The sequence below is a fragment of the Peromyscus californicus genome, unplaced genomic scaffold, assembly GCF_007827085.1.
Source record: "Peromyscus californicus insignis strain IS unplaced genomic scaffold, ASM782708v3 Scaffold_16__1_contigs__length_79575227, whole genome shotgun sequence".
In the NCBI taxonomy this organism is placed as follows: Eukaryota; Metazoa; Chordata; class Mammalia; order Rodentia; family Cricetidae; genus Peromyscus; species Peromyscus californicus.
In genome coordinates this window covers 32,687,046-32,710,796 of record NW_026294458.1, presented here as the reverse complement: position 1 = coordinate 32,710,796, position 23,751 = coordinate 32,687,046, and the positions used below count along the sequence as shown (strand labels likewise).

General features: G+C 36.8%; 1 protein-coding gene across 1 annotated transcript in view; it reads right to left on the bottom strand.

The window, feature by feature from the left end:
* Positions 1–23,751, bottom strand: part of Myh15 (myosin heavy chain 15) — a 125,259-nt gene that overhangs the window by 84,044 nt on the left and 17,464 nt on the right. Inside the window, exons 10-14 of the mRNA XM_052739927.1 lie at positions 14,342–14,503; positions 12,683–12,883; positions 8,920–9,038; positions 5,177–5,329; positions 4,170–4,340 (exon numbers count right to left, since the gene is read on the bottom strand). Of these exons, the coding sequence (XP_052595887.1) occupies positions 4,170–4,340; positions 5,177–5,329; positions 8,920–9,038; positions 12,683–12,883; positions 14,342–14,503 (806 nt within the window). The remainder of the gene's footprint in view (positions 1–4,169; positions 4,341–5,176; positions 5,330–8,919; positions 9,039–12,682; positions 12,884–14,341; positions 14,504–23,751) is intronic.

The window sequence follows — 23,751 nt, the reverse complement described above, 5'->3', positions numbered from 1 at the left end:
TAGTAGATAGGCCAGGTATAGTGCCTGGGTTTCTATCTTCTGTTAGTAGTGAAATAATTTAGACAAGCCCATTCCATCCTCCTGCAAAAATTGAAAGACACCTTATTGACTCAGAGTCTGCCCCCTTTAGCTCCTACTTATTCATTCTGTTCTGGGAGTAGCCCTTATCTGGCCTCAAGTGGTATGAGGCATCAAATCCCAGAAATAAGAGCAAAATATGCACACCATGACAAATAAGTTGCTGAGCTCCTCTGCTCAGTGTTAGAAGCCACAAGTTCATCCTTCCACATAACCTGGGTCAGAGATCCTTGTCTCAGCAACAGGGTGAGGAGGACAGAATCCAGACAAGTCACTGAACTTAGATTTATCTATTTAGTGAAAAATAGCCTTGGTTTAAAGACATATTTCCCATTATAAGAGGAGTTCCTTGAGTGGCAAGATGATGCCTTCCAGGGCTGTATTCCCTTAGTCTAAGTCCTCAGGAAATTTCTAGTAAGTAATTAATTGATAGGTGAGCATTGATACATATTCCAACATGTAAAAATTTGAATTCTGGAACCTAAGCCCCTTGGCTGGGGAACAATAGACAAACTGTAAAAAAGCATGAAGCTATACATTAACAAAATTGCAGGCATATAAGATATAACTACATGCTAATGTCAATTATTTCATACTAAAATAGCAAAATTAGCACAACTAAAGAATTCCCCTTGGGAGACTGCAATATTTAGTTAATGCTGAGATGTTAATAGGGTTTAAGGTATTTTAGAAAATTTTTGGAATATTTGTTAAAATTGTCTTCTGATATGGATAGCTATTGTCTGACAGCATATCACTATATAGAAATCACCAAAACTTATCTCACTCGAAAAGTTAATCCATCCCTAGCCATGGTGCTATTGGCATTATTAGCTGTTGGAAGAGGGAGAGACAGTTTGCTCTAAGGGTGTATAGAGATGGATTTTTCTTTGAGCCACCAGCTCCCAAAAAAACAACATGGACACATATTATTAATTTTGAAAGCTTGGCCTTAGCTTAGGTTTGTCCCACCAGCTCTTATAACTTAAATTAACTCATTTATATTAATCTACATTCTGCCACATGGCAAATACCTCTCTTTCATCTTGCACTTCCTGTTTCCTTTCTGGCTGGCTGGTAACTCTACCTTTCTTTTTCCCAGAGTCTCTCTATCCCCAAAAGTCCTGCCTAAACTCTTCCTGCTTAGCTATTGGCCATTCAGCATTTTATTAAACCAATCACAGTGACACATCTTCACAAAGTGTACAAATACCCCACAACATTCAAGAATAGTTGAGCAGCACATATTGCTCTTGAAAGATTAAAGCAGCAAAGAACACAAAGTTGAAAGTGGGGTGGGTGGGTAGAGAAGGAGGGTGGATCTGGGAAGAGCTGAAGGAGGGGTGAATATGATCAAAACATGTCATACAAAACTTTCAAAGAACTAATGAAAAGACAAATAGGCAAATTTAAGAGAAAATGTAAATTCAGACCAAGTCAGACATAAGACTTATGATATGATCCACCATGTAATACATTTACACTCAGCATCTAGTATGATGGTAAGAACTGAAGTGAATGTTCTCTTGAGGCCAATATAATTCTAAAAATTTATTTTAATCCCATGGAATAATGCTAGAGCTTTTAAAGATATACTGAAAAAGTAACAAGTTCTTAAACACAAAATTTTGGCTATTTGTCAAAAAATAACAGGGATAATCTCTTTAACAAAGGCTTAAACATAGCCACAAATATGTAATTGTATGATAATACTTTAGTAAGTAAATTAGGTTTGAACTAGAATTTTTCAATAATAAAACAGGAGTGAGTTAATCCTATAATAGATTTGTTCACAGCATTTATATGGAAGCAGCTCACTGTGAGCTTGGAGAAAGAAATTAATGGTTAAACTTGATGTTAAAAATATATTATAAATTCAGCATGATTAAATTTTTGTAATCTTAAAAACATGAAACTTTTTGAAAATCACTTTTTCAAGTCCAGCTAATTACTTGACTAATAATACAAAACACAGAAAAGGGTAAATCAGAAATTCATATTTTAAAAGACACCTTGATACACTTTAAAATAACTGTAACATCATCCATTTACTTAATAAACCAATATTGAGCAACACCCTGTGGATAGCATGGTTGTTTTGTGTTGTGGTGGAAAATACAGGACCCGGAAATCTTCTAGGAAGGGGAGGCCAGACAACAGTCACAAAGGAATAAGGAAATATCCATTTTGTGCCCAGAATTGGCATAGAGTCCCATGATGGTTCTGAAGAACTAAAGCTGGGCCTGAGGTGGTCATAGACTACCCAGCTGAAGTTGAAGCTAAACTCCCAAAGCAAGGACAAAGAAAGATCCTGTCTGTCTCCACATTGTGTTGCTTAACCCTCACAGCACAGAACTCATTACCTCAGGTTCACAGATGAAAGGCTCAAGTTGGTATAAATGGCGGAGCATGGTTTACCTGTCTCTGAAAACACAGGGGAATGAAATGGGGAGAAAAAGAAAATTCTTTCCCCCATAAATATGCCAAGTAAGAATGACACAATGTGTTTTCTATATATTGATGTATTGTAGTTACTTTGAATTGAAAGCTTCCAATGATTCATTCTGTATAAAGAATTAAGTTTTACCATTAATATAAATAATTTTCTCTATAGAACCCAAATCAATATACTGGATCTTTTCAAAACATTTTATTTTTCAAGAGCATTCTTGCTATTACTCTGACCTGAGTTCTTTAAAGTAGTTAAAGACTTATCTTTGCTTTCTATCACCTGGTCAATATTTTTTCACATTTTATCAAACCAGTAGAAAATATAACAGGAAATTACATCGACATTGCTACTGTATAACATGGAAAACTCAAGGCTGGAATAAATGAAGCAATAACCTCAGGTCAAATAAAAGTCAATAGCATTGACCTTCCACAGAGTGAACAATCCTTATATCCCTTCTTTCTATTTGAAAATAGTGTCCTATTATAGGCACTAGAAGCAAGTGTTAGAAGTGACAGTTGCTAAAAGTTAAACCTTACCCTTTGCTGAGCTGAAGCTCTGTTTTATTTCTAATCAGAAAATGGGGACACACACACAATTTACCACACAACAGTTGGTTTATCACTATTATTTTAACAAGATTATAGTGATATCAGGAATTCATTTTTTTATTCAACCTGCCCTCCCCATCAAGAAGTTCACTGACCAAACTAAAATCAATGTGATGTTTGTTCCTCTTAAGAATAATAGGATTTATTTTTGTCGAAAACCTTAGAAAAATAATCTGCATGAAACAGTAAAGGGTCAGTTACCCTACATCCTTCCTGACAGAGTTGGTGAAATCAAATGTTAAGGCAACTAAAGGACTTTCAGAAAGGCAAAGGCTTTGGCCTGCTCAGACTTGTCTCCAAAATATACTTCAATACTTGATAAAAACAAGAAAATGCTCAGAGTTATTACCATGAGACAATGCTTGTTTTTATAGAAAAAAGCAGCAGAAAATAGAACACAAGACCTTCTATCAAACCCCATTAGTCCATCCCAGAACACAGAGCAGAGTAGGGGGGCCTCACAAAATTCAGAAACCGTATACTATAGCTGATTTGTTAATAAGCCATGGGACACTTTCACAAATTATTTAAAATAACTGGTACTGGTTGAATTAAATGAACAAACATTATTCTGCTAGGTACCAGCCCTAAGGATTTAGATCAGTTGTTTATCTGCATGCTAATTTGCCAAATTTTCTTAAGCTTCCCCTGGTATGTGTGTGCTCATTGTTAATAAGACAGGTGCTGCAGAGTTCACATTTTCAGCTCTGTTTTTCCCTTGAGAAAGACAGAGCTTGGCCATTTGATTTTCGACAAGTGCCCTTGCATTTTAACAATGGAGACCACATACAAGCTGCGAATGTGCAGACAGACTGTGTTACACATGATGGAGTAGGGCAGCTGACAGGAGAGTTTAGCTGGGATGCCATGGATCCTGCACACAAAGACCATCAGGAAAAGATGGACAGAGCCTTCCATATCCATTCCCCATCTGCTGGCAGAAGTTACTTCCTGAGATGGATCAGCATAGTAAGCTATGATAGTTCGTAAACAAAAACGGACAAGGAGGATAAATATATATACCATACCTTCTCAATGAGATCTATGCAGGCTTGCAAATCCAGACCATAGTCAATGGATATCCAGTCAAGACCTTCTTTCCTGTATTCTTCTTGCTCCAGAATAAACATGTGCTGATTGAAAAACTGTTGCAACTTTTCATTGGCAAAATTAATGCAGAGTTGCTCAAGACTATTGTACTATGAATAGGTAGAAAGAGAATTAAAAATAAGATAGAAATCCACTTGCAATAGTACATATTAATAAGAAATCATAATCATCATCACACAATGACAAATATACCCAAGCAGTAACAGTGCTCAGCTAAGTTCCTGAATCCTCCAGATATATCTACAAGCTAATGATTATTGTAATAAAATAATACTCAATGGAATTATGATTCAAAAAGTCACAAAAGACCTCTATTTACTTTGATTTAAATATGGATTAAGAAATTAAATACTGAACACTAATTGTGGTAATAATAATTATTACTAATTGTAGCTCTTTTCTAATCAAAGTAGTCCTTAAGGTTTAGGTATAATGATTGTATTTATTTGTTTGGTTTTGTTTCCTTTTTAAAATTGAAATAGAATTATATCAACTTTCCCCTCCCTTTACACCTCCAACCCTTCCCCACTCTCAAGTTGATAACCTCTTTTTCTTTAATTGTTACTGTTACGTGTGTGTGTGTGTGTGTGTGTGTGTATGCACAAATATATAGATACAATCTGCGGAGTCTGTTTTTGTTGTTTGGATGTATGTGGTTTCAGGGCTGACCACTCTTGATTGGACAAACTGTTAGGGGCTCATCCCTGGGAGAGACTAATTCTTCTCTGAGCAATCATTAGTTGCCTGTAGTTCATTGTCTAGGAATGGGACCCTGCGAGATATTCCCCCTGCCACATTCATTGATATTAGGACAAATGATTCTTAACATGTTTTGATCATGTTTTCCCATGGTTACATTTCACAACTCAAATTTTCTAATCTCCTTGAAATAGTCGTTGATTTTACTCTTACCACGTGTACTTACATCGAGTATTTCAAAACCAGTGATGTCAAGAACAGCTATGAAGAAGTGGTGGCTTGACAGCTTGGCATCCAGGACCTGGTTCATGCGTGCCACCAGCCACTTAAACATCCTTTCGTAGATTGACTTAGACAGTGCACCGACAGCATAGGTTACCTAGAAATCATATTTAAATTTTTTCTTCATAAGTATGTGGTGAGATAGCTCTGTGTTTTAAGACTACTTGCTGCTCTTCCAGCACTCAGGCCAGATAGTTCACAACTTCTTTTAACTCCAGTTCTGGGGGATCCAATACCCTCTTCTAGTCTCACATATGCTCACACACACATACAGACTCATATGCATAAACAATGAAAGTAAATATTTAAAATGTTCCTTTTGTTTTAAAATTTGTTTTAATCCTGAGCATTGTCTATCTGTAAACACCTTCCTCTAGTCAAATCAGTATATGTTTATTAATTTTCTATGGTTTTAAAATTATGCTGAATATAATAAGGGAAAAAAGAAGAAAACAAGCAAGAAAGAGTTGGGGAAATGGAAAGTAGAGTAAAAGAAAGTTAGCACAGTGCCTCCTTATCAAAAGTATAGGTGAAAGAAATCATATTCCTATTAATATCCCAGGATATGGTTTGATGCTAGCTGGAGAGACTTGTTCTGAACATTGTGGTCCAAAGACCTGCTGTCAGTATCAGCATCATCTGGAACTTTTAGAAGATGTCTGGACCCAGGCCAAACCCTAGATGTACTGACTCTGTATAGTAATACTATTCCCATTCACCCAGGCCTGTTACAAGAAAAATCCTCTTATGTCATTATGAAGACTCTCCTGCCCTTGGTATATGATGATGTATCTCATTCCCCATTCATGTGTAAATTCTTAACTTGTCCTAGCAAGAAGCCTATTAATCCAGGTCACCAATGGTCCCTTTTTCTTGATGTCTTCTCTTAGAAATGTGTCATCACTCACTCCCCTTCCCTCTTCTTGGCCTGTAAATTCCTACTTGCCATGGCTGTATGTAGAGTTGAGTGCAAAGTCTCTTTCCTGTTGCAATACTTCCTATTACAACTGTCCTGAATAAAGTCTTTCTCACCATTTAATAAGGGTCAGGATATATCTTTCTTTTAATGCACTGTGTCTAATAAAGTTTTTAAACTATTAATATTGAATATTAAAATCTATAATCCCTATAACATGCTTTGCTATTGCTGATGCTGCTGATTGATAAACTGCATGACCCTTTGCAGCTGACTCACTTTCCCCGGGATACAGTACTTCCATCCCAATAATGTTCTTGGAAGATCTGTCTAGTCTTGACCTCCAACTCTTTATTATTTTTGTCCTCAGTGTGGTCATCACCTTCCTGAATGAAGAATGGCCTCAGGGAAAATCATTCTGATACAGATTCCCCTGTCAGATAAGGCTAAGAAAATTCTTTTTTACTGTTCCCAATTAGATGAGATAGTTTGCTTTTTAATGTTGAAAAAATAACACATTAGCTTTCTTAACTAGTTCTGTTAAAGGCTGTAGTTTCAACTTAATCCCCTGTAACACACTAATTTAAGACTTGGATTATAAATTACAGTCATCATACAGGCTCATTGGTTTTATAAGAAGAAAGACCCTATTCTACAGTCATGGCATATCACACATCCATGTTACAGTGAGTGTCTAAGAAACAATAACACTGACAAATACTTATGATATGACTCAACTTCCACCCACGTTGTACAGTTTTAATACCTATAAAACACCTGGTGGTTGCAGAGCACTGTGCTAGATGCTGGTGTACTAGAATGACTCAGGCATAATCCATGACCTTAAAGGTCACCAAGGTTACTTTAAATGTTTCCTCAAATAAAACATCATAAATATTCCTGGTGCAATTGCTTCCAAATATTGTAAAACGAGAAAGAGATAAGCATTTCTATCGTGTGTGTGTGTGTGTGTGTGTGTGTGTGTGTGTGAGAGAGAGAGAGAGAGAGAGAGAGAGAGAGAGAGATAGACAGACAGACAGAGAGAGAGAGACACACAGAGAGAGAGAGACAGAGAGAGAGAGACAGAGAGAGAGAGCACGTGTATGTGTTGGAATTGACAAATCTATGCTAGGCAAGTGTTCTACCACTGAGATACATCCCCAGAGGCACAAGTTAAACAGACATTTACAGAACCATCATCTTCACTACTAGACTTAAATTAAAGAAGGGATTGGTATGGACTGGAGAGGTGGCTCAGAGGTTAAGAGCACTGGCTGTTCTTCCAGAGGTTCTAAGTTCAATTCCCAGCAATCACATGGTGGCTCATAGCCATCTATGAGGAGATCTGGTGTTCTCCTCTGGCACACAGGCATACATGCAGGCAGAACACTGTACATATAATAAGTAAATAGATCATTTTTTTTTAAAAAAAAAAGAAGGCATTGGTAGTTCAAAGTAAATGAGACATTTGCCTTGTCTCTTGTAAACTGTGCCATTGTCCATTGTCCTAATTTTCTCAGTGAGGCTGAAGGTAAATCCACAATGGTCAAGCCTGTTATGGCTTTCACATATCCAGTCCATCGTATATATGTAGTGGGTTTTTGTTATTGTGTTTGTTTTTTTTTCTTTTTTGGGGGGGAGAGGAGTATAGACAGAATTTTATATAGCCCAAACTAGCCTCAAACTCACTCATCCAAAGGTGATCTGAATCCTGATTCTCCAGCTCCTGCCACCTGAATGCCTCCCATATGTCACCAAAACCTGGGATGTGTGTGTGTGTGTGTGTGTGTGTGTGTGTGTGTGTGTGTGTGTGTGTGTGTGTGTGTTTTATGGGTGGCAGAGACAAAGTTATGACTTCACAGTACCATTTTCTCTTTCTAGAAAAACCATATTCATCACCTTTCCCATAGTGACAAGAAAATACAACAAATTCTCATCAGTGGATATAAATCAAAGTTTTAGCATCACTGTCCCAAGTTGAGGGAGGAGAACTTCCCTTCACAAATGACTTTCTCTCCCTGTCCACAATGTTACAGGCTGTGTGTCCCAGGTAGCATAAGCACACAACACAAGAATGCTGTATAATAAGTACTGGATTTGGTTTGAGTAAGAGAACAAATATTTTGTTACCACTGAGATTTTGGTGTATATGTGTTGTTGCCCTACGGCCTATATCACACTGATTAATATACATAGCAGACATAAATTATTCTGAAATGTACTGGTAAACTTAAGTTATCTTAGTACCCAGCAACCCTGGACATATTTGCTGCATGCAGAAAAGTCTGAAGGTCAGGCATCCCAAACATTTGTCATTTATATCAAACTAAATCAACATAGCCTTCTGCATTTTATGTCTGTTTTCAATTTCTTGTTCCTTCAAATCCTGTCTTCAACACACATACTGAAACCTATTCTCCACTAATGTAACCCCACGTCAGTTATGCTAAGGAAGCTAATACATAAAGAGATATCAGTTCTCCAAGATAATTCACTTCAATCCTCTACAGTTCTGAAATTTTCTTAGCTGGACAACCAAGGTATAGATCACAAGTGAAGTGTTACCTAAGAATTGTCAAAATATTCAGCGTAGTCCCTTACTACTATAGCGTCTTTCATAAGAACATAAGAAATACTCACCTCAGTAGCTCTCTTGACTGCTTTCATAGAAATTATTATTAACATTGTCAGGTGTTGAAAACACATAAATATGACATGTATAAAATAATTGCATGATCACACAATGACAATTCCCCCAAATGTTACCTTACCTGCTGTACATTTTGACTTCTGGTAACATACTCATTACCAACTTTGATTCTAGGATAGATCAGGCCTTTTACCAACTCAGAAGAGTTAATGCCCATGAGAGAAGCAGCTTTGTCAGCATCTGATCACACAAGAAAGGAAGAATGTCAAGAAGCAGGGAAGGAAAAGAGGAAAAATGGTGGAGAATACTGTGGAAATCATTTCATTGTAGCCAAATACACTGCCTAGAGGTTAGAAGGGCTGTAAGTTTCAATCAATGTAAAAATACAGATTGCAACTTTAAAATAAATGGCTGAATGCTAAATGGAATAATCTATTTCTTACAGATACAAACCAAACCACATTGAAACAACCCTTCATGGTCCCTTAGAGTGGCTCTCATTGAAAGGTAATAACAGGCGTTGGTGCAGATGTGGACATTCACATGTGGCATGGCCATTACAGAAAAGAGTCTGACAATTTCTTAGAGGTTAAACACAGAGTCACTGTAAGACCTACCAATTTCACACTTGCATATGAATCTAGGAGAAACAAAGATATTTATACAAAAAAATGCACATAGCATTTCTAGTAATATTATCATAGTAGTCAAAACGTAGAAAAAATGCCCATCAACTGATAAAAGAAAACCAAGATAGGATATGCTTATATGCTGGAAATAAAATGAAAAAGAAATGAAGATTGACACAGTCTGTGACAGGGCTTCCTTCACAAGGGCTTGAGGAAGATGATTGGGAGTTGTAAGAACTTCATGAGCCTACCATAGAAAATGGTTTTTAAAAATAGTACTATGTTTACAAAATTTTATGAAGATCAGATGGGCACTTATGCATAGAAGTGTACTTCTCATTTTTGTTTAAAACTTTAATACAAGTGAAATAATTTATATTTATGTGTGTTAGTGTTGTATTTTTCCTTTTTTGCTCTCTGCTCTTCCCATTAAAAAAGTGAAGTGTACATGTGATGTATAGTGTAAATCTTTGGAATAAATCTAAGGTGCATCTTTGGATACTCAGTGCTCTCTGAAATGGTTAAAAAGTAACCCTAGAATAATGGATATTACTTTGTTTTTAACTTTTAAGGTACGACGACATACTGAGAACTTGAATTAATCTTATTTGTGGATAAAATAAATTTAGAGGTGATCTTTAACATTGGAGAAAACATGCACAAAGCTTATCTTTATGTAAAAAGTGTTTTTGCAGTCCTGAAACAGGTACAGGTAGGGAAGATGAAGACACTTGTCAAGAACTTAAAAATGCATTACCAGAAAGTGTGGATGGGATTACTTATTTCCAATATCACTATTTTTTTATTTATTAGTAAATATGCCTGGCTTCTATGACAAAAACAACTCTTCAAAAACATGAAAATGTCATAATAAAACCTACAATCTTATCAATTAATACATGCAGATAAATAAAGATGCTTAAAATAAAACAAAATAAAAGAGACAAAAGCAGCTTTTCCCTTACTAGGCTCTATGGCACACAGTCCCAATTTCTTGGAAGTCTCAAACAGGAGGACACTTGAGCCATGAGTTAAAATTTAACCAGAGTTTTGTGGTAAGAGTCCAACAACAACCCCTTTGTCTCAAAGCATAGGGAAAGCCACAGAGCAAAAGAAGTTGACATGAAAGCATATGTGCTATGATATATGAAGATTATAGATACTCATATTCTCCTGCTCTGTTTCATCCATACCTGTGTTCAAAAGCTGTCATTTCTGAGGGGACCACCTGATCAGTATATCTACACTAAACCCATCCGTATTCTCATATACCTTATTCTTTCATTCTGTTGTGTTTTCACTGAATTACCAGTTGATACATATTTGTTTGACATAGATCTCTCAGAGCCAGGATGACCTCTTGTTCCCATGTGTCCTTGAGAATAAAAATATCCCTGGTACTGGGTTAAACAATAAAAGGACACCCAACCCAGTCACAGAATGAGAAGAGATCCTTAACAGACATTACTAAGAAAAAGATAAACAAATTTCAAATACACATACAAAATGATGCTCAACATCATTAATCAGGAGGTAAATGCAAATCAAAACTGTAGTGAGACACTACTATATGTCTATCAGAGAATAGTTACTATTAAAACAAAAGCAAGACAAGTGTTGGCACAGATTTGAATGGGAACTTTTCATGTATTGTGTATGGCACTATAAAATGGTGCAGCCACTGTGGAAACCATTTGACTGCTCCTCAAAATTACAGCATAGAATTACCATTTAATCCAGTAATTCTGCTTATGGATAAATACACCAAAGAATTAAATGCAGGGAATGAAATTGATACTCTTACACTATCATTCATTCAGAACAGCCGAATAGTGGAAGCAACCCAGATGTACATGAACTGATGAATGGATAAACAAGATAATATAAATACATACAACTGAATAATAATAAACCTTTAGAAGGGATGAAATTCTGATACATATTACAATATGTAGCAACCTTGAAGGTATAGTTCTTAGTGAAATAAACAATATACAAACATATAAATATTGGGTGGTTCCATTTACATGAAGTACCTAGACTAGTCAAATTCATGGAGCTAGAAAATGCAACTATGGTTTTCAGGGGCTGAGAATAAAGGAAGAAAAGCTTAACATGATTCAATAACTAGAAAATTCTTTAGTCAGACAATAACAATGTGAATATACTTAATTTCAGAGAGATGCACACTTCCAGTTAAAGTAAGCAATTTTTATGTAAATAATACAATTAAAATATAAAACTAAAACTTCTGTCCACTGAAATAATTAAATGGATATAGTTACTCTCTTACATGGAATTTTTAAATTAAATGCAATCATTGCAATAGCTATTCTATCTTTTTTTATAATTGTGATTTCCTACTTTTACAGAGATGACTGATTGTAATAATGTCTAGCATGTTTTTGTAATCAATTAAGAACATTGTTTTCACAGTATTTTTATTTACTCTTTGGAATTTTCATACATGTATATATTTTGATCTTATTAACCTCCCTCCAAGTCCACTGATACTCAAAGATCCATTTCCCTCTTTTTTATTTTCATTATTATTAAAATACCCCAAGTCCACTTACTACTGACTAGGAGCTGCATCTCCAAAGAAAAGGGAGTCCCCCTCCCTCAGAAACCATCAACTGTCAATGACCCTCACTAAGGGCAGGGCCTCAGGAGCCCCTTTCCTGTTCATGCTGGAATTCTGACTTTTTATTTTAATGGAAAAAAAATAACAGAACTTGAAGCCTCATAGTTTTGATAGGATGGAGTCAGTTTCCCTTTGGAATTTCAAGAATCTTTGTTTAAACCATCCCAACTTATACCATTTGATACATTTTATGGAAATTTGCTCCAGTTATTCTCTTAGTAGTTCATTAGCTAAAAGTATATTTCACAAAAGCCCCCCAAAAATCCACTGACATTACCAGTAATTAACTGAGAAATACTTCTTATTCTGTGAGAAGAAGATAATATAGAATGGTGATTGAGATAACACTTTCTAGCAACAATAATAAAGGGCTGGGTATAGAAGGCTTGTCTAGTAGGGATGAAGCCCTAAATGCAAGCCCCAGCAGCACAGCATGAAAAAAACAAATAAATAACAGTAATTAAGGAAAAATGGTGCTGCTTATTTTCAACATTCTCTGAAAAATAAAAAACAAAAACAAGACATTCAGTGCATGCAGGGAAAAGAAGGCGGGCCTGGAAGTCAGGGTTTGAACAGAATTAAGAGCTGTGTCTTTGTAAAGGAAGCCTTACTTTCTGTGCCATCAGCCTCCAGTTGCTCTTCTCTGGGATTCTGTCTAAATTTCAGGTTCCCAATGTGCATGATGGCTCCAATGATCTTATAGCACCCAAACTTCTCATCGGGAAGAAATCCCAAGATGTCTATGGCTTTCTGTAAGAAGAGAAACAGATGGCTAGCTGTGTCTTCTTTTTCCTGATGGCTCCAGTAGGTACCTCACCCTACTGTATGTCACATGTCACACCAAGCTGTGGGCTGCAGCAATAAGAGACAGAGCACTGTGGGCCTTGAGTGACAGCTGGGTTCAAAGAAACACAAATAGGTCTTGTTGATACTTGGCCACCAGCAGTCTGCTCAGTCCTTTAGAGGGGAATTAGGGTGGTGACTTGAGTTGTTTAGCGCCCAGTGGCTTCAGAAATTTCCTTTAGCACCCTGTTTCTTTCTCTTCCCTTCCAGGAACAGGTCCACTAACTGGCTACAGGAAGTTCATTATTTTGTCTTGCATGATTATGGAAATTATCCCTGAATCTGCTGGGTGGCATGTCCTAAATGTTCAACTGGTCTTTTTCCAGAGCCTGCTAATTTTAGAAATTGGTGAAAGGGGGTGTTAAGAAAAGAACATCTGTTGCTAAGGAAAACTCCATTTCATACTAAGCACCCTTTCAGTAACTGTCTCTGACCTGATTTTTTCAAATGGTTGATTGGACAACCCTGACTCTTCGCCCCCTCCTCAGATGTGTGACTGTTGTAAAATGATTAACCACTTGCTCTGGCTTATGTAACCTTGGTTATCTCTGTGTATGGGGGGAGTGAGGCAGTTCCTCACGTATCTGCAAATAGTGAAAAAAATAAAGAAACTGTGAACTTTGCCTTTAAAAGCCCTCCTCCCCTTTAAGCTGGGCCTCAGTCCCAAATACAACCGTGGGGACTGAGGCCAGCTGCAGCTTAATTAAAATTCAGCTAATTACAACTGGATAGAGTTCAGGTGGTCTCTAGGTGTTTTCTAACCCTGTAACAATGTCACCATATCACTGCATCCTAGGACTACTGTATATGGTCCCAGAAGAATGCAGTCATTATAGGAACTAATTTAGAATGCTTTTTAAAGACAAGAGTGGAGGAGTCTACATTCTTTTTCAATAACCTCATTTATAGGAATGTAAAATTGAGTGAATATAATACACAAAAAGAGTACTAACCTTCTAAGACATTCACAGGGTAAAGAGAGGCAAAGGTCTTGGGATTTCACAACAGGAGAATAGTTCAGTAAGCAAAAGGACAAATGCCTGACAAAATTATTTTTGACTTTCCACTTCAAATGCTTATAAAATGAAATTGAAAAATCGAACTCTGTGGACCACATGATCTTGCAGTATAATTATAAATAAACAACAATACCAAAGCAACTCCATATAGATAGAAAACAGAGTAAAGACCTTAGAGATACACAGTAACTAAAAGAGTTTGCTATTAAGTTGAAAATTCTGTCTACTTTTCTATAGCTATAATGCCCCTCTATTGAAAATATGTCCTGTTACTATTGGTAAACTTTGGGGAGAAGCAGCCTCCATCATCAAGGGGAGCAAGGCCAGGTCTCCAGACCTCAAGATGAGGTATTAGGATGTTAGTTTTCATTGCTCATTGCCTTCACAAGTCTTAACTTCTACAACTACCAAGCCTTACTTCTGTGGCCAGAAATTCTTCCGCATCATCCAAGCTCTCCACAGCAACCACTCCACAGGAGCAAATGTGAAAGTCAGAGGGATTTGTGGACACCAGGAGCATGTCTATAATGGAAAGATTCTGGTCAGATGGCTTAGAGAAATGTACAATGCCTGAGGAAGCAATTGGCCAAAATTCAGGTTACTCTTACAATCCATGGGATACTTGCAAACAAGCCATAATCAATTCTATATTCTAGACCCAAACCTCTGCAATCAATATTTTCCCCAGTTAACTTGTCACTCATGTGTCAAGGCCTCCCAAGAGAACACCAGGCTGGTCAAATCCAAAAGCAGACTCAATTGTAGCAGCACAGAGTGGTGGTGGTTGGCAGGAGATTGTAGATAATGTGTGCACTTGGCCTAGATTCATGACAGAGGGTCAGAGGGTAAAAATGCTCTGTAAAATTGTAGGTATAACATACCCGGGGTTCTTGGCGAGGAAACAACCAGTTCTCTGGGGTCAGCACCCAGAGAACACTAGCCACTTAGTCCTGTCACTTCAAATCCTCACTCACTCACGGGAGGCTGAGTCCTTCATTCAAGGGGTCCATCAATCAGATACAGTGTGTAACCACTGAACGGCTGATGGGTTTTTGAGTCCTGACATGTTTCATTTTGTTGGGAAACATAATGCAGGACAAAGCTAAGACAGCTGTCAACAGGGCAGACTGCTGCCTAACACTCAATCTCAGCGAAGTTTTTATTTTTGTTTTTTAAATCTGGTCTTATCTTTCTGTTTGTTACCCCTTGAAGAGCAGATCTGCTTTATGGAAATGCAAATCTCCGAGACAAAGAAATTGGCTTACAGGAATGCTCACAGGAACTCTACGTGGAAGCATGCTGAATGTTGAATGTGTTAATAAAACTGTCATTTATCTATAGATTCAGTTATTATTCATCAAATAAAGAAAGAAATTGAAACATTAAAGAATCTCAAAATAACTACGCTGGCTGAATTCAGCCAGACCAAAAGAACATGTAGTGTATGATAATTATGTATTATAAAATTATAGAAAATGCAACCTAATTATCATGTTTACAGATGGATGGGTGTAGAAGGGTTTCAACAATGAAAGGGGAAAGGAAAGAGGAATTGTAAAAGACCCTGTGGAGTGATTTTCAAAGGATGTATGTGGTGCTTGTGGAAATGGCTTCTTACATATACATACCAACAAGCATAGGTACATATATATATACCAATATCAACTGTGTATTTCAAACATTCAGTTAACTCTAGGTGTATGAGTCTCCTTTAAAGCTACTTTTGTTTTAAGCCTAGCCTTTTATGACTGAGTCATCTTTCCAGCCCTCATGAAAGCTATCTTATAAAAATTTAAAAATAAAATGAAAGTTCTATATTTTTAAAGTTTTATAAAGTAACTCAAAGCAAATCAGCTTCCTCCCTAGGCCACACAACTGCCAGCTTCCCACCAGGCTTTCCTAGGCTGTATGCCTCTGGGTAGACTCTTCTTACTCATTCTATAGTTACCCAGCTCTCAGGCTTTCCTGGGGCTGTATGCCTCTGGGTAGGCTCTTTTCCTTATTCATTCTAAAGTTACCCATGTACCAGGCTTTCCTGGGGCTGTATGCCTCTGGGTAGGCTCTTTTCCTTATTCGTTCTAAAGTTACTCATGTACCAGGCTTTCCTAGGGCTATATGCCTCTGGGTACGCTCTTCTCCTTACTCATTCTGAAGTCACCCAGAGGCCTGCCTACCTTTGACAGAATCTATACAGGATGCAATGCCAGGCAGAACCCTCCCTTCATGCTTCCTAAGCTGCCCAACACCTTCCAGATTTTCTCAGGACCCAGCTCTGAAGCTGCTGCTAGGTAAGGCTTCTTCTTCATACCTAGAACATCCCCAAACCCTGCCTGCTTTCCCCTGAACTAGCATAGACAAGGATACCACACAGGGCACTCTCCTCCATAGGGTGCCCCAAATCCCACCTGCCTTTACTCAGACTCTCCAGATTCTCCAGGTGGCATGAATTCTACCTGTGGCTAAACCTCTGTAAGAGACCCAACTCATTTTCACCCTAGGCTTTGCTCCTTCTATCTGGGACCCTCTCAAGACACCCAGACCATACTTTGGGCCAGACTCAGGAAGAGAACTAGCCCCCTCAGTGCCACCCCTCACCATGCTCCCAAGGGGTCCACATGGCTCTTCCTCCTCAGGATACTCTCCAATGGCTCACACCACTCAACAAGAGACCAACTACCATTGGATCTACCCCTCAAGACTAGTCTACTGCCACTCCATCGGGAGACTTCAACCTGGTAAATGAAAAACTCATCAAAAGACATAACCAATAATAACCTAACACAGATGACAAGTTCCCATTGCAAAAACACAGCAATAATAATTTTTGAAAAGTCAAAGTGTCTCTCTCCCAAACTATAAATACAGTAATAAGTGTCCCCAATGAGAACAACTTAGAAAAAACTTAAGACACAAAATACAAAAGAATGATTACAAATGTTTTCAAAGAGTTCAAGGAATTCAAAGAGGACATCAATAAACACCTGAAATAACTTTGAAAAGACATGAATAAACTCCTGACTGAAGTTCAAGAAAATACAAGAGATAGAAATACTAAAGATAGTGAAGAAAACTCAAACTGAAATGAATCTGGAAATTATCATCAATAATATGATCAAAAATCATCAATAAGTTTAAAATATTCAACTGAAGTGCCATCAACAGAACAGGTGAAATAAAAGATAAAAATATTAGAGCTTGAAAACAAGGGTACACAAATTATAGCATTCAATCAAGAGCACTGGTAAGTTTCTAAAACTTATAAATGGAACATTCAGAATCTTTAGAACACCATGATAAAAAAAAACTAAAGAAATGAATTTGTATACACAGAAGAAAACAAATTCCAGTCAACCAGGTAATTCAGTAAACTATATATTTGGCCACAAAGTAAGTATCAACAGATACAAAAAATATTGAACTAACCCCTGTGTCTTTTTAGACAACCATGGATTAAAGCTGGATTTCAACAACAGAAACAACAGAAACAACAGAAAGCTCATGGAAACTGAACAACTCTCTAATGAGTTACCACTGGTGCTGGTGGCCATGCCAGGGGAGCAGCAGATGGCAATTGACTTCAGGTTATCAGCCCACCAGGAAACAAAACCCTAATGGATGAATCTCAGATAAACAAGGCCCCGAAAGACTCAGCCCCAGAATGTTTCTAGCTACTGCTGTGTCTTCGCATGTTTGGCACTGTCATTTTTTTCTGGTATCTGGCATGGTGTGAATGGGCATTGGGAGATCCCCACTGCTCTTAATGCAATGTGATCACCTCTTGGAAATATCCTGTTCTACTGGGCATTTTTAACCTGTGAATTATCATGAAGAAGATTTCCTCCTAAGCTGTACTGTTTAACTGGAGCAATGATTTTATACAACAATAGTGTTAATTTAAATAGAATTTTGATGATTGGGGGTCTTTAATAAATATAATAAGAGATTATGATGATAGAAGTTAGTTTAGTGGAGAAATTAACATAGGTAAAGGAAGGATAAAATGTTGCCCCAACTCTGATAAAGCAGAGGCTGCAGAGGATAAAAAAATAAAACAAGGAATTGTCGCATAGCTACAACACAAGTTTCTATTGAGGAGCCATATAGACTGTGGCTTAGGTTAATGATTACAAAAACAATTGAGTCCCAGTAGCCCAGCTAGCTTAAATTATTTTAACCTTAATGTTAGGAGATGTGTTCACAAGTTTTGAAGTACATCATAGCTGAAACAAAGCTTTGAAAATAACTTAAGGTTAGACTAAGATGCTTTGTAAATAGCTTTGAGGTTAAAAAACCCAAGAAGACAGTCTGATGTTTTAGAAAGGCACATAGCTGAGTGAGGGACTCATTAAAGTCAGGGAACCAAAACAAAGCAGCCCAGTTATTAGTAGCTGATGTGCCTTTCTTGCTAAGATGGGTTGGTGACCAAAGGTGATGATTAATTCCTTGTGCCCATTACTACCCTCAGCTTCCTGATATTAAAAAAAAAAAAAAAAACTGTTGATGAGTGGATATGCACCCTGGGGATTTGAAATAGAACTGACTGGTTCTTTTTCATATATAAAAGTTTAGATTTGTGATTCTTCCAAAATTTCTTATAAGATTACTTTTCAAGATAAATAATAAAGTGATAGATTTTTTTCTATGTAACTGCAAAATGCAGCCTGCCATTAAAAGAACTGGCTAAGAAAAATACCTTGCTTTCTTATACTCTGTTAATCTATAAAAGTTGTTTGGGTATGAATGTACATGGGTTATTGGGACAACTTGTTTTTCACCTGTAAAATGTAAAATGTTTAATCATGTAAGGGATATAAAAAACATGCTGGTTTTTTACCTATATTAATTTTAATTATTCACTTGAAAAACTAGAATGTGACCACATTGTAATTTTTATATTACTTGAAAGAGTCTACTGGAGTATACAAGCTCTAAGGGAAAAAAATATGTTAGTTAGGAAAACATCAAGAAGGAGAGAAGGAAAACATCAGGAAAGATGTAGACTAAAACTAAGGAGAAGAATAAAAAAGAAGTCAGAAGAAAATCATCAAGAATGTATGTGTCTCTCTCACTCCCTCAAAAAAGTCCTCATTCACAGACTCCATTGGATTCCCATAAAATGCTATAATTCTGGAGGCTGGTCCTCACAGCAGTGGTACACTGGGTCAAGGCAGAAATAAAGAAAAAAGCTAAAGACTTCCTAGAATTCAATGAAAATCAGTGCATAACATATCCAAACTTATGGGACACAATGAAAGCAGTGTTAAGAGGAAAGTCCATAGCACTAAGTGCCTTCTTGAAGAATTTGGAGAGATCTCATACTAGTGACTTAATAGCACTAGTGCTTTATTCTGAAAGCTCTAGAATAAGAAGTAGACATGCCTAAGAGGAGTAGATGACAGGAAATAATCAAACTGAGGGCTGAAATCAATAAAATAGAAACAAAGAGAACAATACGAAGAATCAATGAAACAAAAAGTTGGCTCTTCAAGAAAATCAACAAAATAGATAAACCCTTATCCAAACTAACTAAAAGACAGAGAGAGAGTATCCAAATTAATAAAATCAGAAACAAAAGTGGGGACCTAACAATAGACTCTGAGGAAATCTAGAGAACCATTAGGTCATACTTCAAAAACCTGTACTCCACAAAATTGGAAAATCTAAAAGAAATGGACCAATTTCTTGATAGATACCACTTACTAAAGTTAAATCAAGGCAAGGTGAACAATTTAAATAGACCTATAACAACAAGGAAATAGCAGCTGTCATTAAAAGCCTCCCAACCAAAAACAGCCTAGGGCCAGATGAGTTTAGAGCAGAATTCTACCAGACTTTCAAAGAAGAACTAACACCAATACTTCTCAAATTGTTCCACAAAATAGAAACAGAAGGAACATTGCCAACTTCTTTCCATGAGGCCACAGTCACCCTGATATGAAAATGCAACAAAGATGTAACAAAGAAAGAGAATTACAAACCAATCTCTCTCAGGAATATTGATAAAAAAAAATACTCAATAAAATAATGACAAACCAAATCCAAGAACACATCAAAAAGATCATCAACCATGACCAAGTCAAGTTTATCCCAGAGATGCAAGGATGATTCAACATATGAAAATCTATCTGTTCATGTAATCCACCATATAAATAAACTGAAAGAAAATGACCCACTTTATCATCCCATTAGATACTGAAAAAGCCTTTGACAAAAATCCAGCACACCTTCATGATAAAAAGTCTTGGAGAGATCAGGGATAAAAAGGACATACCTAAATGTAATAAAAGCAATATATAGCATACCAATTGCCAACATCAAATTAAATGGAGAGAAACCCAAAGTGATTCCACTAAAATCAGGAACAAGACCAGGTTGTCCATTCTCTCTGTATCTATTCAATATAGTACTTGAAATTCTAGCTAGAGCAATAAGACAACCAAAGGAAACCAAGTGGAAGCAAATTGGAAAGGAAGAAGTCAAAGTATCATTAGTCACAGATGATATGATAGTACACATAAGTGACCTCTACCAAGCAACTCCTACAGCTGATAAACATCTTTAGTCAAGCAGCTGAATACAAGATTAACACAAAAAAATTAGTAGCCTTCCCTCCTATATACAAACAATAAATAGCCTGAGCATTGAGGCACAGATGAAAGAGGGGAATTAATCTCTCCAGTACCTTACAAACTTAGAGATGACTTGCCAAAGGTTGTGACTTTACCTGCTATGATTTATCTTGTTACTGTTTGTGAAAAACAAGCAAATGCTAATTATCCCAAAGGATATGCAGATTGTAAATGGGAGCCTGTACATATGAGGTATTTAAAAGACATTAAGGAAGCAGTAGCTACATATGGTATTCATTCAACGTATGTGAGGCAGATGTTAAATACATGGTCCTCAAAGAATAGAATAATTCCGAATGACTGGAATAAATTAATCTCAGCAGTATTAACATGTAGTCATCAGTTACAATGGAGAAGCTGGTGGAGAGAAGAAGCTAAGACCCTTGAACAGCAAGGTAAAAGTAAAGATTTTGAGATTTCTCAAGATCAGATTCTTGGTGAGGACTGTTTTGCTGATGTAAATAAACAAGCTACCTTTGCTGAGCATACCTTGTCCATATACCATATGACAGCCTTGAATGCTTGAGATAAGATTCCATAACCAGGAAAAATAACTGAGCCATATACTAAGGTCATACAAGGCTCAAAAGAATCCTTTACTGACTTTTTGCAAAGATTGACTAGAGCTGTAAACAAAAACAATATCAGATCAAGAAATTAGACAAATACTAAATCAATCTTTGGCTTTTGAAAATGCTAATTTAGAATGCATAAAGATGATTGCACCTTTAAAGGTTAGACTAGCAGCCATAAAAGAATGGATCCAACACACAATCAATATTGAGCCTCTTAACTATAGTGATAAGGCTTGGATAAGAGAGGTGATTTCCAAAGGCATAAAGAGACACCAAAGTGTCAAATGCTTTAATTGTGATAAACTAGGCCATATAAGAAGAAATTGTATACAGGGTGCTTCTAGAAACAATGTTTCTTCTAGGAATGACCCAAATAGAAGGCCCCAACCTCTGGATTATGCAGAAGATGCTGCAAAGGCCTATATTGGACCAACAATTGCAGATCAACAAGAGACAAGGCAACCCTTTACCTCCAGAAATGCCTTGGGGGCCTCTCAAAGGCCCCCAGGTTGAACATGGTCTAGTCATTCCCAGTCACTGTGGAGAAAACTCCTCCCCAGAACAATTAGAAGATCCAGTGCCCAACATAAAAAACAATACTGTTCTGGATGATAGAACAGCTTTGAATGATGAATCAAAAATTCCAGGAAAAACCATAATAAAATGAATATTTTGGCAAACTTCCATAAATGAACAAAGACCAAAGCTAAGGCTATGAATAAATAACATTATATTTGAATGCTTGCTAAACATAGGACTAGATATGACTATAGATATGACTATAAATACAACAAAACCATGGCATCCAAATTGGCCTCTTCAGGGGTAGATGTTCAGTTCCTAGGGATTGGAACCCTATCTCAGGTAAAACAAAGCCCACAAGATGGGTTGGATGCATAGGGCCAGAAGGACAGAGGGGAAGGCTGAGGCCATAAATAGCTAATGTAGCAGTCATGATCTGTTGCAGCAATGGAATACCCAGATTAACATTCTTCCAATCTCAGAAATGGACCATAATCCAATTCATGTTTCTTGGAAGAATAGCATAAGAGACTACAGAAAAGTCACCTACTATTCAGGCTGTACACAAACAGGGCGCAGCTGCTGTTGAACTCTCAGAGGTACTAAAGGCCCTACCCTTAAAATAGTTAACTGACAAACCCATCTGGGTTGGGCAGTGGCCTATGACATCAGAGAAATTACAGGCCTTAGAACAACTGGGTCAGGAGCAGCTAAATGCTCAACATATTGAAGAATCAACCAACCCTTGGAATTCTCCTGTATTTGTTATTAAAAAGAAATCTGGAAAATGGAGAATGCTGACAGATCTGAGAGTTATAAATAAAGTGATTCAGCCAATGGACTCTCTACAATGACTTTGCCTTCTCTGTTACCTAAAGAATGACCTATTATAGTTATGGACTTAAAGGACTGTTTCTTCAATATACCTCTACAAGAAAAGGATAGGGAAAAATTTGTCTTCATGGTGCCTACTTATAATTCTCAGCCAGTTAAGAGATATCAATGGAAAGTTCTCCCACAGGGAATGTTAAATAGCCCCACTCTTTGCCAATATTTTGTGCAAAAACTGTTGGAAATAATTCATGTTTCTGCAATCTATAATTTACCATTATATGGATGATATCTTATTAGCTGATTCAAATGTAGATGCTTTGGAAAAATGTTTGAAGAAGTAAAGAAAGTTTTGCCTTGCTGGGGATTACAAATTGCTCCTGCAAAAATACAAAGATAAGGTTCTATTAATTACTTAGGATATAAAATAGGTCTACAAAAAATTCGACCCAAAAAGGTACAAATCAGAAGAGATTAATTGCGGACTCCTAATGACTTTCAAAAATTGCTAGGAGTCATTTCAATTTTATGACCACTATTGGATAAAAAAATCATGAATTGAGTAATTTGTTCAAAATCTTGGATGGTAACAAGAACTTAAATTGTTCAAGAGAATTATCAGCTGAAACTGAGAGAGAATTGGCTCTTATGGAAAAGGAAATTACAGGAGGCACATGTGGATCTTGTGGATCCAGAGCTTAACTTGCATTCTGGTCATATTACCCTCTATGCATTCCCCTACAGGGATTTTAACTCAGAGAAAAGATATTGTGTTGGAATAAATATTTCTACCACATAAACAGAGTAAGAAATTAAAGATATATGTGGGAAAGATTTCTGATTTGATTTTCAAAGGAATATTAAGACTTCATCAATTGACATGAAAAGGCCCAGCAGAAATTGTAGTACCTTTAACAAATGAAGAAATTTCTTCTTTATGGGCAGAAAATGAATACTGGCAAGGAGCTTTCAGTATTTTTTTAGGAAAGATTAACAACAGTTATACCAAAAGCAAGAGAATCAAATTCATTTAAAAAAAATTTAAAAAAACTAGTTAAGTCCTTCCTCACATTGTATGGAGAATATTAATCTCTGGAGTCCCTATGTTCTATTCTGATGCAAAAAAATCAAGAAACTTAAGTAAAGTGGTTCAAAGCCCTTATGATTCTATACAAAAGTTAGAATTGTATGCCATTCTTATGGTACAAATGGACTTTACAGAACCTCTCAATATAGTTACTGACTCTCAATATGCAGAAAG